General features: G+C 31.6%; 1 protein-coding gene across 1 annotated transcript; it reads left to right on the forward strand.

Annotated features, from left to right (window-relative positions):
- Positions 1–19: 19 nt before the first annotated feature.
- LOC123663821 (palmitoyltransferase ZDHHC2-like) lies at positions 20–14,597 on the forward strand. The gene is made up of 10 exons (XM_045598459.1): positions 20–257; positions 330–451; positions 1,133–1,239; positions 4,191–4,428; positions 4,837–4,920; positions 6,712–6,850; positions 8,697–8,774; positions 10,053–10,179; positions 12,432–12,530; positions 14,441–14,597. The coding sequence occupies exons 1-10, from the start codon at positions 92–94 to the stop codon at positions 14,514–14,516; spliced, it is 1,236 nt and encodes a 411-aa protein (XP_045454415.1). The 5' UTR covers positions 20–91; the 3' UTR covers positions 14,517–14,597.
- Positions 14,598–19,643: the final 5,046 nt, after the last annotated feature.

Here is a 19,643-nt window from a genome sequence, read left to right on the forward strand (position 1 = left end):
TAAATAGTATCGAAACTTTCATTTTGGGCTGGCTGTCATTTTATATCAACTTCAAGTCGAGGATGGATTTTTTCATTTTATATTGTCATTAATGGCTTCATCGATGCAAAATAATAGAGTATCGCCTCCAGGCTACTGCGGATGTTGCAGAACGTGCAACATGTGGTGCTGGAGAGCTTTTAAATGGCTCCCCGTGTTGTTGATAGTGTCGATCGTGACTTGGTCCTATTATGCCTACGTTATACAGTTGTGCATTTGTAAGTAACTAAGTCATTAGTTCAAGTCAAGTGTAAATTACTAAATAAAAAAAATTAATTACCTTTTTTCAGTTACAATTGAGAATACGATACAACAATGTATATACCTCATATTTTATCATATTTTACTGATAATGTTTGCGTGGTCCTATTGGCGGACTATTTTCGCTCATATTAAGCCAATCCCTGAAAAGGTATGAAAAATTTAATATTTTGCTGAATAAATTTTTTTTTCTACGTTTAATTTTTACTTACATTGTTGCCTTTTGTTTCACAATAACTTTTTTGTATATTTCTTTAAGACAACTAATAAAAAAATATGTGATTGAATTTAGACAAAATTTATGCTTATTACATTGGCTTTGTTTAAAATAGAGCTTAGAGTTAAAATATTTGTTTCAAATATTAGATTCAATACTATGTTGCTTTGTTCTTTTACTTTTAAAATGTTTATTGACTATATATGTTAAACTTCAATATATATTTTAAAAAATATGAAGCAAAACCTCTATTTAAAATAGCTAGTCATATTTTTATCCTATTGGAATAACAAGTGTCGATTACATTGTGACAAAGAAAGTGCTAATCTTTTGATTCTAGTAGTATTTTATTGCTCAGTAATTTATTGTTTTAATAATGAAATGTATTAACAAAAGCTACATAGAGAGTGGTTACTAAATATGTAATAGAAAGTAGAGCTAATTGAGTTTAAAACAATACTTGACCTACTCCCTTTTAGGTAAGTTTGACTTGTCAAAGGTCTCATTAGTCTGTTCTTGGCTTTTTGAGTTTAAATTATTTAAATTATATAACAGTCAACTAATGTTATTAGGTGTGTATGTAAAAATACATAATAATTTCTTTTTAATTTTCAGTATAAGTTACCAGAGTCAGAATTAGAAAAGTTGCTTAGTGCAGAAACAGAAGATGCACAGAGGACAATTTTAGAGAACTTTGCTAAAGATCTCCCAATAGTGACTAGGTATTTCTTTTCTTATACTCTTATAAGTGTATAGTAATATCTCAAGTTACATATAAATTTTGCGGCTTGGCATTCTTTTTTCATTTGTATGGGTTTTCTTGTAATTATACTTATGGATATTATTCTTCATTAAATTCATTCATTCAGTTTATTGGCTTCCAGTGGTTACAAAATATCAGAGAATTTCACTAATGTCATGTTGAATGGAAAATACATAAAGGAGATTTTATCATCTCTCAAATTATTTAATGGTCATTTTACTATAAATTATTGTTTATATAATAAAGAAAAGAATTTTTCAAGTATTTTATATAGTTAACAAATTCCTTTACTATAATTTATCTTAACTTTATATATGTGCCTTGAATTATGAGAAACCCAATGTTAGTTTAGGTTATAAATAATTCTTAATAATATAAAATATTGTTAGTTAATTCTAATTGAATCTGTATATATTATAAAAGAAAGATCAGATATAAAAGAAGATATATCTTATAAAAGAAGATCATCATAATTTTATTTCATCAAGTAAAGAATTTAAGAGTTTTAAAAATTTAGATCATATCGCAATTACCACATTGAAATTAAATGAATAATTAAAAAAAAAATGTCAATGTACACATAAAAATGACAAAAACATTAGAGACACATGGTAATTATTCTATATAGCCTCAGTCCACTAATGTAAACAAACAGCTTTAGCCCGGTTGCTATCACGAGAAAATAAAAGTGAGTGTGTGCTGCGACATTGAGACTGGAGTTAACTCCTTTAAAATGAATAGTGTGATATTTAAAAATATGCCTATCTCTTTCTCGCAAGAGACGTTGCATAGTAAAATGTAACTTTCAGGTCAGGTCTCAGCATCACTGCTCAGAGTAACCATATTTACACAATTTCATAAGTTTAATCTTAAATAGTCATTAAGTTTATTAGCAACTTATAATATAATAATAATAATTAGATAAATAACATTAAACTAAAAAACTTTAAGTATATATATACATAATCTAATAATTAAAAAATATTATTAAAAGGAGTCCCTTTAGGCAAGGTTCCGAAGATACTGGCATTTTGAATAGCTAGACTAATTCTTTGTCCGAAGTAGCTGCCAGCTCTTCGGTCTCCTGTGACGTCGAATAAATAATAATATATTTTTTTATACATATTTTTTAATTTTCATATTTTTTATTTTTTCATACCACAAATCGTATATTGTTTCTATATGAGTAAAATCCAATATTTTTTTCATTGTTTTGTGATTTTTTTTTTTTTATAATAATGTTAACATTTTTCATTGGTTAATTATTAAGTGTGTTATTCTTAATCCTAGACTCAAATTAACAATTCGAAAATACAGTCAGCGTTTCTTTAAGACAGAAGGCCGAAAAGAAATTTTAGAAAATTTTGCCAATACCATCCCTGTTTTGACGAGGTTTGCATTTAATGTAATAATGATTATTACAATTTGATACGATGCGTTGGCAGAACTGTCATAGCACTGGTTTGTGGTTATTGCGCTGGCGGTGCAGGTTTGATTCCTGCACATGAAAATCATTTGTATTGATCATACATAATACATGTTTTCCATGGTCTGGTTGTTTGTGCAGTTCTTGTGGGTCTCCCCACCGTGCCTCTGAGAGCATGTTAAGCCGTCGGTCCCAGTTGTTCTCATGTACACCTGATAGCGATCGTTAATCATAGTAGGAAATATATCCGCATTGGAGCAGCGTGGTGGATTAAGCTCTGATCCTTCTCCTACACGGGGCAAGAGGCCTATGCCCAACAGTGGGATATTACAGGCTGAAGCGTACAATTTGATATGTTTCAATTTGATGTTTGTCATACATGTTTTAAATTTATCTACACATTATATTATTAGAAAGTACTACTAAAAGTTTTATTACTACTTGAATCTTGAATCTAGTAAGACAATAATAAAGCTTATTTAATAATAAATTTTCCAATATTATTTTTAAAATTGAATACATATTATAAATTGGGAATTGTACAATTTTATGCAGTTTTATTATTGTTACTAGCTGCTGCCTGCGACGGCGTCTACGTGAACGCTATACAGCACCAAAAATACCTACGATTATATCTTTTAAAATAACATTCATTTACCCGTTTCTTCTTTACATTTCATATCTACAGAAAAATCTCATAGATGGCGCTGCTTTAAAATTGTCTTGTCTACTTATATTCATTTAATTATGTTTATCGGCTTAGTTACTTATATTGCGTGATTTTTATAGTGTGAAGCTAGCTTACATAGCATGGTTATTAACATAATAACAACAACATTCAAATATGCGTCGTTAGATTACACGTTGTTACAGAATGCGTTGAGGAAATAAAGGTTCACTGCTCGTTCCCAGTAGGTGATAGCATGATAATATGTAGCCTATATGTTGACCTGACTTCTTAATAATATTCGTGCCAAATTTGAAGTGGTTCTTTTTGAGTTTATCCCTGACATGCATACAGACAAACAGACAAAAATTCTATATTTGAAATTTTAATAAAAAATTTATAATTGAACGTTCTACTACCACCTTGGAACTTAAAAAACCGGTGGCGGAATAACCATCCAACTGCTGGTTTTGAAATTCACAGGCCGAAGACGGGCAGCAGCGTCTTCGGTGCGAAAAAGCCAGCCCTGCGGTCACCAACCCGCCTGCCCAGCGTGGTGACTATGGGCAAAGCACATGAGTTCACGTTATTTTTGGCGTAGACTTGTGGAGGCCTATGTCCAGCAGTGGACTGTATAGGCTGTAATGATGATATATCAAAATAAAATATAGCCTATCTTTCAAGTTGGATCAAACTGCACACTGTGTGAAAATTTTATTAAAATCGGTTAAGTAGTTTAGGAGTCCATCGCAGACAAATAACATGACGCGTAATTTATGTATATTAAGATATTGATATTTCTTTTTATTTATTCTAGGACAATGTCAGGGTCAGTCCGGTACTGCAATCGATGCGTGTTAGTCAAGCCAGACCGAGCCCATCATTGCAGTATCTGTTCAAGATGCGTCCTCAAAATGGATCACCACTGCCCCTGGGTCAACAACTGTGTCTGCTTCCATAATTACAAGTTCTTCATGCTTTTCCTCGGCTATGCACTATTGTACTGTCTGTTCGTCATGTCGACGTGTCTGCCTTACTTCATTAGATTTTGGAAGGTAGTTTTTTTCTTTATTTCTTATTTCTTGACAACTGTTAAATGATGCACGTGTTATGTGCATGTTTTAAGTTTATGATAAAAAAGTATAATTATGTTTCTTTTTATTTTGGTGCTCTTATTATTTTTTAAAAATATGATTTACTTTGATGAAATTATTAAGTTATTGTACAAAAGGTTAACTGTTGGCTACAATTATGTTACTTATCTTTATCTTTCAAATTTAGGTTTATATATTTATTAAGAAGCCAACAAGATGTACAATTTTGTTTCATATAGTATGTTCTTTTTTTATATAACATGGCACGAAAAAAATTAATGATGATCTGTATTTAAAAAAAATATACAGATATATACAATAAATTACTTAATTTAAGTATATAGTGCTTATTACGGTAACACTTTACAGATGTATCAGGAATACAAGCATGCCCACTGCGATCATTTGCTCAACAACGGCACTTATTCTAAACAGTGCATGGATATTTTTAATGTAACCTTTCTCAAGTCTTAGCTCTAATGCTTCTATTTATTTCACGTATAGCTTAGTTCAAAAGGTCGCATTTCAGAACCTTAAATAGATTAAACTATGGTAGTTCAAAGTACAAATTTTATCTTTTTCAATGCTTCTAAGTCTCTTATCTTAAAACATGATTATTTGTTATGTAAACTGTATTTTGATTTTCCTTGTTTCATAATATTTATATATTTTTTTAAAGTAGTTACTAATTTGTTAGAAATGTACAAATGTGGTGATAGTATTAATTTTTTTATCAGATTAATTGATAATATGTACATACTTACATAGAGTGGATGTATTAATGCTTGATAGTAAATGTCATTCAATAGTTTATCATTTGTAAGTATGTGATGTCATTCCACACTGTTTGAAATAATGTCAATATCGCAGTGGGAATGTTTGTTGATTTATTAAAATATTACTTATATTTGTAAAATTCAAACATTGTGGAAGATAATTATGTCTATTTTAGTACAAAGGCTTTATATGTATATATATATTTTAATTTCGTCTTTTAAAAATATATATTCTTGTTTTAATACTTTTCAATTGTTTAGCTTTTAAAATTTATAAGTTTTATAATGTTTCATGTTAATCAGAAACTTATATCTAATTGATTTTTAATAATAGTTATGAATAGTATGTAAATTATGTATGCTGAACAACCGCTCTGGTGTGGGTTCGATTCCTGCTCGAGATGGATATTTGTTTTTGTACAAATATTTCTTTCCGATATGGATACATGTCCTTGTAGGTCTCCCCACCCTGCTTCGGAGAGCACGTTAAGCCGTCGATCCCGGTTGTTATCATGTACACCTGATAGCGATGGTTACTCATAGTAGGAAATATATCCGCAAACCCGCAGTGAATCAGCATTGTGGATTAAGCTCCAAACCTTATCCTACATGGAGATAAGGCCTATGTCCAACTACGTTACAGGCTGAATCGTATGTTAAAACTTTTGACTAAGTAAATGATTGATTTTAGTATTATCCAAAATAATTTTAAGCAATTTTTTCTGTCACACCACTTTTACGCTTCAGCCTGTAATATCCCACTACTGGGCATAGGCCTCTTTCCCCATGTAGGAGAAGGATCAGAGCTTAGTCCACCACGCTGCTCCAATGCTGGTTGGCGGATATATATGCCTACTACGAGTAACAATCGCTATCAGGTGTACGTGATAATAACCGGGACCGACGTCACACCATTTACTCTTATAGAATTTAATTTTTAGTAACTATAAATAATAAGTTTTCTGATTAGAGTATAAATGCATATCTTAATTGTTAAACCTTCGACAATCACCTAAATTGCTCTGGCTTATGATTTATTACCTTGTTCTGTTAACCTCAATACTGGCTTTGATTTTGTTAAACAAAAAAAAAAAAAAAACGAGTGTGCTTTAGACCACACGACTGAAAGTAAAACTTCTGCACAATAGGCCTTCACTCTTTTTTAGATATACGAAATATAATTGGCTATGAGAGAAAAAGAGAAAGACAATGTGTTCTCGCACCTCTCTCTCTCTCTGTCTTGTTCCAATTTCCTCGCTCGATCACACTTTTCGTAACACCCTCGTCACGTATTTACCAGCTTACTCCCCAAGTCATGCGCGCGTAAAAAAGTATTTCTTTAAAAAAAAAAAAAAACAACAAATCTCATGGTCAAAGCAATCATAATAATGGAAACCTACAAGAACGACCAAATATTTATTATATGATTGCATTAGTACACATAATAACACTAACTTTTACTATACAGGGTGACTTCGGCACGTCGGGCAGCGCGGGCCGGTACCACATTGTGTTCGCGTTCTTCGTGGCGCTCATGTTCGCCATATCACTGGGCTCACTATTCGGCTACCACTGCTACCTGGTGGCCCATAACAGAACTACACTGGGTATGACCCGATATAGTTGTTACCGATAAATAATTATTTTATATGTTAAATGTATGTGATAACTGGGGTGGGCATCTCTTAAGTAACTTTGCGTTCCTTCTGCGTATTGCGAGGCTTCTGGTAACCTCTTACCATAAGGTGACCTAGTTTTGTAAAAAAAACGCCCGCGACTTCGTCCGCGTGGAATTTAAAAATTAAGTTATTGTTCAGTTTGCAGAGTTATAAAATAAATAAATTTCTAAAATAAAGTAGCCTAAGTTACTTCTTATTACATCAAGTGCCGTCAAAATCGGTCCAGCCGTTTCAGAGATTAGCCGGGACAAACAGACAGACAGACAAAAATTATAATAATTGTGTTTGCTCGCAAACGAAAAAAAACCGACTTCAATACATCGACAAGCAATACAACGTAGATCGACGAAAAAATAGTCAAGCAACTACGCGTTATTAAAGATTACTCAAAAAGTATTTATCAGATCTCGATAAAATTTATATGTGACCACATGATAAACATCAGCTTTCGATTAAATTAAAAATTATCAAAATCGGTACACCCAGTAAAAAGTAATTACGGATTTTCGAGAGTTTCCCTCGATTCCTCTGGGATCCCATCATCAGATCCTAGTTTCCTTATCACGGTACCAAACTAGGGATATCCCCTTTCCAACAAAAAAAGAATTATCAAAATCGGTATATCCAGTAGAAAGTTATGCGGTATAATACAACGTAGGTCGACGAAAAAAGCGTCAAGTAAAAACACATTATTAGATATAACTCGAAAAGTAGTTGTTAGATCTCAAATAAATTTAAATGGGACCAATTGGCACACACCACCTTTTGATTAAAACAAAATTTGTCGAAATCGGTCCACACGGGCAAAAGTTCTGATGTAACATACATAAAAAAAAAATGAAAAAAAAAATACAGTCGAATTGAGAACCTCCTCCTTTTTTGGAAGTCGGTTAAAAAATGTCATTTTGGTGTATCTACCGTATATACGACCATATGCATTTAGTAAAAAGCGGTTATTTTAATATTATAAAAAGACACTCCAATTTTATTTATTTGTATAGAAGATGTAGGAAAAAAACTTCAGTAGAGCAAAGTAAAAGACAGTGATCAAATTCTTTCCATACTAATATAGAAATCTCTGCCATTGCTTTGTGGGAATTATTCTAAAATTTTTTTTCCCTAATATTTATAACATCAACTCTTTTTGAGTTAAGCTGTATTTGATCTACTGAAAAGATAATTCCAACAAAAATCATTTATCTATTACAAAATATATTTATACTAAAGTGTATCCAGGAAGGTATGTGTAAATATGATTTTTAGAAAAACTTTTTTATTTTTAATTATTTATTTTATTAGTATAGATAATTATCTTAATATATATAAATCTCGTGTCACAATGTTTGTCCGCGATGAACTCTTAAACTACTTAACCGATTTTAATCAAATTTGCACACCGTGTGCAGTTTGATCCAACTTGAAAGATAGGGTATATTTTGTTTTGATATATGTAATTATTATATTTAAGAAAAAAAATAAGGCGATACGAAGTTTGCCAGGTCAGCTAGTAAATAAATAAATAAATACTTCACAATCACCTACAGTGTTAGAATCGTTTTTTCGGTTTAGAAAATACACACCACACAAATGGTCAAATTGGTTAGATCACATCCCCATTGTCCATAATAATATCGTCAGCCTGGATAGAACCTGCAACACCACTCACCACCAAACGTCAATCCGTGCCCAATAGAAATGATTAAAGTGACTGCAAGCACCATTATTTATTTTTCAATTGAGAGTAATAAAAAGTTTAATAAAAGTTTGTTTTCAGATATGCTTGTATCGTACCGCCGCTTGGGCTCCCCGACCGGTCAGATTATAAACGCTATGCTTAAAAACATGATCAATGGTACTGCAGTCTCTTTAAAGCATTAGAAAACGTACATGATAATTTAATATTGGTTATCGAATTTTTTTTTTTAATTTTACGATATAAAAAATAAGTAATAAAATTTAAATTGTGTAGTTTTGTACTAGCTTATATTTAGATTCTTAGTGTTATTTTTAATTAGTCTTAATATTATTTAATGTATTTTGTATATAGTTAATTAATTAGTCGTATGATTTCGGAATAACTGTTTTTTTCAAGTGCATATAATATTTGAAATATTTACATTATACTAAAACTCAAAAAAAAAAAAAATGATTTCAAATTTTTTGCCTGTCGGTCTTTTTTGTTATCCGAGCATTCGGAACGACTGAATCGATTTTTATGGGACTTTCACTAGAAGATAGAGGAGATTGCAGAGCAATATACAAACTACTCGCTCGTTTATTCCGTAACTAGCTGCCCCGACAGACTTCGTTCTGTCAAAAGTTAATAGTATTTTTTTTATTTTTAGTATTTAAACCTTCCGTGGGCCTTAAGGAATATACAAAAAATAAATTCTAGCCGAATCGGTCGAGCCATTCTCGAGTTACGTGATAATTACGGGATAAAAGATTTATTATAGACATGAAATAACCAAACGTTTTCTATTAAATAGGACAATTTTGCGAGCAAATCTAAACATTTATACTAATATTATAAAGCTGAAAAGTTTGTTTGTTTGTTGAAACGCGCTTAGCTCAGGAAATAGTGGTTCGATTTGAAAAATTATTTTTGTGTTTGATACCCATTTACCGAGAAAGGGTATCTATTTTTTCTTCAAATTATCGCGAGATAAACCGCGGGGCACAGCTACTACTTAATATACGGAAGGTGATTTTAAGTGCAAACTATACTTTTTAAAAATTATTTCCTGAATCAAATTGTTAAAATATGAGAAAGACATGGAACATATTCTTTAAATAAATTGATTTTAGGGTATGCTTTAATATTGCAGCAAACATAAATATAAAAAGACGGATATCTCCTCTTACATAACAATCACTGCAACATGGTAAAACGAGGGTAGGAAAATATAAAATCCAAACTATGATTCTGGTTAAATATGCGGATACGGGATTATAATATTGTTCTTCGATTATCCTTTTTGTAAAAGAGTAAAATAGATAAAGAATTTTGACCGTAATTTTTGTTTTACAGACTATATAATATTATTTCGATAAGGTTCTAAATATTTTGGTGTACAAATGTTGTAATTAAATGTTCCTAATTAGATGTTTTTTTTTTTCAATTAAACAGAGGCGTTTCGAGCGCCCACGTTCCGAGGGGGCGCTGATAAGAACGGTTTCTCAATCGGTGCTTACAATAATTTCAAAGAGGTATTCGGCGACGATCCCAACTTGTGGATAGTGCCGATCTTCACCAGGTAACTATTCTTTATTTAACGCTTAACACTATTCGGCGAATTAATAATATTAAAAAAATTGTTATGAAAAATAATTATGATATAATATTATGTGCAAAAAATAGTAATTTGAAGTAAAAAAAACTTAACATATTTATGAAATATAAAGATAATTTACATTGCATTATCATATAATTTATATAAAAAACATTGGAAGGGTTTGTGAAATATTACATCTAGCTGAGTTGATTAACAAACCTAACAATAAACTAGTTTTAACTGGAACGTGACATGCATGTGTGTTAACGTTATATGCGTGTAACTTGATGTGTGGTTAACATGTGCATGTTTAATGTCTGAAAAAAGAAGTGAATGACATCCTAACAGTGTGTGTAGTTTTAGAAATACTTAAACGAATTCGGTATGTACGGTTTTAGAATATCGCGGTGCTAACAGTAGTAGTGTCTTGTCAAATGGAAAACTCTAATTCTGAGAACTGTCTGAACTGTCACTTTGAATAACTGTATTTAGACAAATAGTATAACATAGTACGTATTGTTATTATAATTGTCTCACGTTTCATTACATCGTACTCAAATATTCCATCATTCATTATCATCAAGTAACAACGCAAAGATTAACCGCTCGGTCTTCTCACTTACTACAAGTCACTATAGAATATTCAACGTAATTGTATTTATATGTAATATTTAAGTTTATGTCGACGCTCGTATCAAAAAAAGTAATAAAAACAAATCGGAATCGGATAGCGCGGGACAATTTTAACACAACCGAATATTTAACTTAACTTCAATGTAATAAATCAGCTTGTGTAAATTACTTAATTTAAAAGAAAGTGAACGTTAAAAGTTTAGCTATGTAATGTTTAGTTTATATTTGAGTGAGAGATGACATCGACATCTGATTTGAAGAGCATTGTAACTAATGAAACAATGTTTTCTAACTATACCATCAAAATATTGAGCGGAAAAAAGGTATCTTTCAGTATGGGAACCGTATTTATACGAAGAACGATTTTTAGGAGAAAAAAAAAATCATTCACAATTCAAGATAATCCAGATTTCTGCATAAAAAATTCTAATTTCGGTTACGAAAAAATAATATATATATATTGGTCTTCTTTGAACACAGTAACATTGTAAAAATAAGTACCTTTTTTTTACTCAAATTTACATTAAGTTGATATACTACATTATTAGAACTGTTCATACCATGATTTTAACTAAAACAATCGTAATTTGTATATATTATATCATTGTAACTTGAACAAAAACAGCTTATCGTTTGATGTGTCACGTTATCAAGTTCATGGAAAAGAACGTAAAAATTAATAGTAGAACAATTTACTTCATTACGGATGCGGGTTTATTTAATATCACTTGGCCACTTTTTAAAAGCAACAAAATTATAGAACGCTCTCCTGAAAACTTAACAAAATCATATACAATGTTCTTCATATCAGGTGTCGACGTGTGCCCGAAGGTTCAATGTGGTAAACCAAAACCAATGAAAGTCGATAACTAGTCACTAAGTTTATTACATCTTCCGCACGGCACATATGAAGTTTGTATTACTGTAAATCTTAGGTATACGCGAAACAGCAATTTTACAGGAACCAACTTAAATTAAAGAAGATTATTAGACGCACAGACAATTACATTGCTGAGTGTGCGGTAACCCGTACAATTTATCTAAGCACATTGGTCGCGAGAATAGATAAAAAAAGGAAAAATCTATAAATAATAATTAATTATACACATTAAATAGTTTGTTTTTCTTACTGAACAATTGTGTTTGGGGAATAGATAAAGAAGGAAAAATACATAAATAATAATTAAATGTAAATCTAAAAAAAGTTTGTCTAACTAAGCAATTATGACCGTGAATAGATTTAAAAAAAAATCGAAGCACATGACTGTGGTTCGGGGGATAGATTAAAAAAAATGTAGATTGGTCGGGGAAAGAAATGAAAAATATATAAAAAAAAAAAACGTGTGCGTCTCGGGACGCCCGACAGAAGTGATAATTTAAACTAATCAAGTTGAACTATTTAGAAATTGTTTAACTCGAGAAATTATGGCTAGCGCTGTGGATTAGAGTGAGGGGGGAGGAGCCCGCCTCCCGCCGCCGTTTGCGTGTGAGACAGGCCGGCGCCGGAACGCGTTACGTAACGAAGCGGTTTCCCCTCCCACAAGAATATCACTTCGCAAATAACCCGTCGCTGTCGCGCTCTCACCGGTCCGTGTGTGCAGCGCCGGCGACGGCTGCGAGTACCCGGTGCGGCGCGAGCACCGCCCGCCGGCCGGCGCGCCGGACGCGCGCTACGACTCCATGGGCACCACGCGCTCCAGGTCAGAGCCGCGCCCCGCCCCGCACCTGCCTTGACGCGCACCCACCTGTCCGTACGACACGACCGTGTCGGACTCGTGTCGAATCGTTCTTAAACGATTTTTATTTTTTTCATTATCGGTTTAACACGTTGAGCGCCTCAAGTTTCGGCCACATATAAATAGAGATGCGTTTTGTGTGCTTACTTAATATGTGTTTGCTTGTACATACGATTACTTTTGGATTTTAGTGTGGTTACGTTACACATACTTCGTATCAGGTTTACAAATTTTTCTAAAGACCAAACGTACATATAGAGTATATAAAATAACTAGATTTTCTTTTTTAATTATGTTGTAATTGGTAAATACACATATATTAACACTCATTATGCAAAAGGGTAAATTTATCCCGGTGCAAATCCAAGAACATTGCTAAATCGCTTCGGCGCTCAAAGTGTTAAAAGTAAGTGCGCGCTAAGTTACTAAAAATTTGAGATAATGTTTTACAGCTTACATTTTTACTGAATTATTTATTTTTATAGTCGTATACAGGTCTGGTGCATGTGTTAAATTTAAAGTTATATCGATTATTAGGTTTTATGTAGGAATTAAAAGCTGTAGTATAATGGAACGAATTGTAGCTTTAATAAATTTACAAGATTATTCTTGTAGTAATTTGATATAAATTTACATGACAGCCATTATGAGCTATGGTGGCATCCTACATCGTGACTTAAGATATAAATAATTAATTATATACTACAAACTATCAAACTATCACTCTGGTACTATCAAAGTATCAATTTCACTTTCAATCTTGCCAAAAGTGCCAAATTATTTTTTCGAATATATTTTATTAATTAAATGAAATTTTCGACGTGATTTTGTAAAATTGATTATGTATTTAGAAGATTTACATTTAAATGTGCCTTATTACGTATTGTAAAGTAAGGAATTTTTGAATTTTGTTTCAAATATAATTGATTATAGTGTTCAAGATATGTGCGGGGTGTGGGTTGACGTCAGCAATAAAATATGGATGAATCTACAATTCAAATTATATACTTATGATAATGCAGTTAGCTTATTAATGCATTTATATTTTGCGAGCTATATACAACACACAAGACTGATAAAGCTATAGTGGATTATGTTCGTATTTTTTTAAGTATGTTTTGTGCACAATAAACTTATTTCATTGTTAAATTTTGTTTTCTTTATTTTTTTTATTTTTTTTTTTACCAAGGTCATGTCGATAACATAGACTGCACACGAATTAGCAAGCAAAATGGATACATTAGTTTTTCATTTATTTATTTAAAACGTCTGTGTGATGTATAGGCGGATGTTTTTTTTATATTAATTGCTCTCAATTGGCTGCTGCTTATAGTCGAGTAAAGCGTTTGTTTTTTTTTTTAAATATGTATAAAGGAGTATCAATAATATTCAAAAAGGAATATGAAAGTAAACTGAGTATCATTATTAATTTGTAGAAAGGTTGTACTTTTATTTTAAGGCTTCATATCTATATTTTTAACATTATAATTCACGCTGATCAGAGGTTCTGCTGTGTAATTTATTTTGCTTAGTTTTAGAGGCCGATTGAGAGCTCTGTATTATTTATAACGAACTGTATCTCAATTTATTTTCTTATTCCTCTTCTTCATTCTCTCTGTCCTTTTCTTCTCTTATCTCCATCTCACAGTGCTTCTTAATTTCATATATTTTTATTTTTTCATGGTACATGAAAGTTTTATGTACGATGAATGATTCTTTTATATGTAAATAACTAATTATATTTATATTTTTGAAATATAATTTTTATTTAATTTTTAGAAGCACTATAAGACACATTTTCAAAGTTTTCTTTCTTACTCGACCTTATGCACATGGTCAATAAGGATCAATATCGAAGCTTTTTAATATTTTAGCGTGGAGGCAGCACACGAGACTGAGAGATGGAGACTTTGCCCCAGAAGGGGCCGGACCGTCCCGCAAATAGTATAAGGAAAAACGCATTTCATAATTATTTATCCTCTTATTCACGATATTTTTATTACAGTTATATTTAAAATAAAACCATTCGAACGATAACATGCTTTTCATTCATTGGCATCACCGAGCCCAACAAAAATAATGTTATGATGACGTCATTCACTTCTTTTATCGTACTCCGTTAAGATTATTTCGAGAAATTAAGATTTGTGTCCTTTTGCATGCTAATTTAGTTTAGCAGATGCATTCGTAGCAGAAAGCTTGTATTAGACGAATGCGTGCAAATTCACTCTTAAATACAAGTTTTAGGTAATGTATGCAATAGCAACAATTTCATTGCGAATATAATGCCATTAGGTATTTAATATTTATTATACTTATAATTGTTATAATGAAACACCTTTTCGGATTTTATTGTGGTTTATTAAGTTTTTTAAATGCCAGACGTTTCGGATACTTTACAGCAGCCGTGGTCACGGGAGAGCTGGACAAAACTTAATAAACCGCGATAAAATCCGAAAAAGTTGTTTCATTATAATGAGTGAAATTCGCATAAATACTTCGAATTATTTAATTTTCACGCATTGTTGTTAGAGTAACTGGCACCAAGTAGACGCCTGCTAAATAGCATCACAGATCAGTAACATATCTTTATTTGTTCATTTCAATAACATTAAATACGCCACAGTGTGACTTAAATACATAACATTTTAATCATAATTTATTTATTTATTTTTAATAAATATATATGTCATCGAGTAGTAAAAATAAGGTTATACGAAAATGAATGTAATAAAAGAAATGTCTTTAATCTTGCAAGCAAAGCACAAATCAAAGTTTTATTTTTATTTTTTATCATTATAAAGAATTACGTGGACATCGATGTCGGTCTCACAACAAAGAATTCGTTAAGTAATTTGTACATTATAATTTATTGTAGGACTGTTTTTTGTCCCAAATAAAGTAAAAACAAAGTTAAATTTAAGGATTAAACAGCATAACAAAAAAAGGTTTTTATGCTGTTTTAGCATTTGTATTAGATTAAAAATTTCTGTATATAAAAGCATCTTCTCTAACGCTGATATCTTATAAATATAATTTAAATCATAAAATACATACAAGTGGAACATAATCGTTTAATCTTTATCACATTCATTTTATTTTTATCCTTTTCATTGATAAGTCGTTCATCTTGAAAACTTAGTACATTGTAGTACAGTGATTGTTTAGCAGTGTATATACCATCGTATAACTAAAACATTTATATAATAATATGAAACGTGTAGCTTCGGGGATGGCATCGTGTATCCGCTGCCTCAACAGGACGAAGACACGGAGTCCTTGCTAAGTTCGGAGAGATGGGACAGATGGGGAGAAAGGGCTCGGCCCTTCGATGAGAGAGAGAGCTCGTCCTTCGACGAACTATGAGTGTAAGCGGCCACGTGTTGATGCAGGCTTTATTAACACCCGGACTGATATATGAATCTTGTAATTTGAGACTTTTATACGTCAAAAATGCTAGCTTGTTTTAAAACAAATACAAAATGTAGGGTACTTACAGCTTATGATAAGACGTTTAGGTTCATTTTTACTAAATGAAGGCTAATTGATATGTATAAAACTTAACCGTTATTACTTTAATATTAATTTCAATAACTTAATACAAAAAATTCTATTATAGTGTGACATTCTACTAATGATTGTATTAAGTTTTGTATGTTGATAGTTGTTGTGTTTATATTATGTATATTTGAGTACTGTGTGCTTGTGTATATTCAAAGTTCTATGGTGGTCAAAGATAGCGAGCCAAACAACAATAGTAAAAGATCTCTCACGTAGACAAAAAAAAGTGTGTGTGTGTCGGCTCCGATGCACGACTGGAGATTACTCCTTCAGATCGACTGGCAACGCCATCTATCGATGGCGTTATAGAAAAAGTCGTCGTCTATCCTAAACCTATTGGGTTCCGATAGGTGGCGTTACGAGAAACGTAACAAGGTCATTTGTTCAGTAGATTTTACTTATATTTTTTTCATACCGGCCTTGTAATGCAAACATGCGTTATATGAAAATCGATTATTAAGGAGTAAACTCCGAAAATATAATTGTTGAAAATTGTTTATTGATAATCAAATTATTAGTGAAAAGCTTTAATCATGTGTATTATCGCGAGTACCTCAACTCTGGCATAATGCCTCTGACCTGTAGTTAATGATTCTCTTTATAAGACAAATCGATAACATTCCATTTGACAAACTATACGTAGATTATCGTGACAAGCCTGCATTGTAAATATGTGGCCAGTATAAAAACGCCAATTGGCTAATACTAGATATAAAATTAGTTTAATTGGTGCTCTAGTATTTGTATAGATAACAATCGTGTAGTGTAATTAGAAAAAAATCCGAAAAAATAATTTAATTTTTGTACTTAAATAGAAATAAATCCACATAAAGCAACATTTTCAAAAGTGACTGCGTATGCGTTTTGGGTACCAGTTTGCTGTTTTTTTTATATTTGACTTCGCTTTGTGGATATTTTTGAGTTTTAAGATGATAAAAAACCTTTAACTGTTTTTGCGTTTACTTTAAGAGTGTATCATAAATTATCTATAATGTCCAAACAAATAATGAAATAGTATTAACTAAAAGAAAATGTTTGAGAATAAAAAAATTATCTGGTGTCATGGGACACCAGCCGGCCTAGCATGCATACAACGAGATATCTCTTGACGAGAGAGAGAGATAATGTCTACATCGAGTATTTTCTCGATTACCCTAACATGCGCACTACGAGAGACAAAATTCTCTTCCGAAGACTTCGCCTTGTCGAGTAGAGAAAAATTATCAACCATAATCACAACTGAATATCATTCTTATTTCTTATGTCGTAAAGTTGAATTTACAAGGTTATTGACCAATCGTGCCAAACCGTGATGAGCCAAAGTTTGTATAATTTCAAACGAGTGACACATGTTTTATTTAACAATGTTCTCGGCCTTTTGGCTAAGATAAAAAGTGTATATCTAATTTTAAAAATCTAATATGGAAAATAAAACGGCGTAAGTAAATGAATTTAATTATATATGTAAAACAATATGCTCGTGTTGTGCTTTATATCTTGTCGTACATTAGATAATTGTAATTCTATCACGCATTGTTTTTTTTTTTTCTTTTTTTTTTTAATTTTTAAAATTTTTTGAATTTTTGATTTTTTTTTTTTTTTTTTGATTATTGATTTTAATTTTATTCTATTTAATTTTATTTTTAGTTATTGATTTTTTTAATATAATTTTGTTTTGTTTTTTATTCTGAATGTTGTCTTGTCTTGTACTAACCCAATATGGACTTATACTTTGGGCTGAAATAAAGTATTATTATTATTATTATTTAGAATAAGAAGCAACAGGGCGCAAATACGTTTTTTGTGTCATTATATGGCACACTTCACTCGACTTTTCGCATTTCCCGCTCTTCGTATACCGAAATTATATAATTATAATAGGGAAACGCCATGGTATACAAAAAATAGGCACCCGGTTTTATTTATTTTTTATTTATCGTCTTTCTCGTCGATAATATTGAAGACGAGAAGTTTCTCTTCCTAAAACGACAAAATTCGACAAAATTACGATGTCATGTTAGCTTCCGTAGAGATAAATATCACAGATCACTAAAATTTAATGACTATCTCTTCTTGACGTAACGAGAAGAGTATCGCGTGCACGCATGTTAGCTACTGTAGACATAGAGAGATAATACGAGAAAAGGGGTAGACAAAATTTTGTCGTGGCGCGCATGCTAGGCCTGCAGGTAGGAACGAAGCTCCTTCGGATAGTATAGAAGCAACACAATTTGAAAAAAAAATGTTTAATTTTATATATATATTCTAGTTCTTGATTTTTTTTAATTTTGTTGATTGTTTTTTAATTAAGTACATAACAAGTATTTAGGACATTTAGTATTTTAGAAAATAACAAATACCGTAAAATAAAATAAATCAAACAAAATAATAATTCAAACTATTAGGTGAAATAAAAAAACATGTCTTTATTTATTTTTGTCGACAGTATAAAATTACATAAAGATTTTTAAAAAAAGTTTACTAATAATATTTTACTTTTACAAACGTCATATTTTACAGTCGTATGACTGATATTACGTCACTTCCGTTATATATTTTTCTTACGGTTTTAGTCTCACATTTTTCTTAGTTCGGTCGCCCAGCCAAATGTCAAGCCTGCCGTAAGGAACTTCGTTCCAAAAACATAAATACATATGATGTACAAAATATTAATATGATTTATGATTTTGTTGTGTCGAGAACCTTGAAAATAGCCTGTAAATCAACTGATGTGTATTAACTGCTTATGACTTATTATAAGACGCCTACCGATTCGCGTTAGAAAAAAAAAGGTATATGTTTTCCAAGTGGTTGAAATTCGTTGGCTACCTCGTTGGACGACATTCGACTAAACGCCTAAATGTTGATTTACCAAGAAGAAGCTAACCACTATATTTAATAGTTATTATATATCCACATTCATATCATACATTTATATAAATTGAATACCGGTTGAACTTTTATTTATCAAGTATCTGCAGTAATTATAGACAAATGGGAGCATAAAGAAAATGTTTTTTAACTGTGGCAGGACACAGCAGGAAATATCCTGAACTTACAGAAGATCACAGCTAAATAATAATGTTACCAAACAGTGTTGTGTTCCTGTTGGTGAGTAAGGTGACCAGAGCTCGGACGGCGGGTTGGGGGGGTTGGAGATAGGGTCAACAACGCGCTTGCGATGCTTCTGGTGTTGCAAGCCTCTATAGGCTACGGTAACCGCTTACCGTCAGGTGAGCCGTACGCTTGTTTGCCGATCCGAGTTGTATATAAAAAAAATGTTAAGTAATAGTAGCGCAACCATCAAGACACCAACTATTTTGTAAAATAAATTAAATAAGTGACGTGTTCTCGGGGAAATCTGCAGTTTTAAATTAACACTGGTTTTACGTTATCTGTATTTCTTAAAGTTTTATTGTTAAAAATATTGTAAGAACAAAACTAAGCATGTGTAGAATGACTTACAACGAAAGTGCCATTGCCTTTTGGGTATTTCAACAAGTTGGTTTCAACATT

This window comes from Melitaea cinxia, chromosome 21 (assembly GCF_905220565.1).
Source record: "Melitaea cinxia chromosome 21, ilMelCinx1.1, whole genome shotgun sequence".
Lineage (NCBI taxonomy): Eukaryota > Metazoa > Arthropoda > Insecta > Lepidoptera > Nymphalidae > Melitaea > Melitaea cinxia.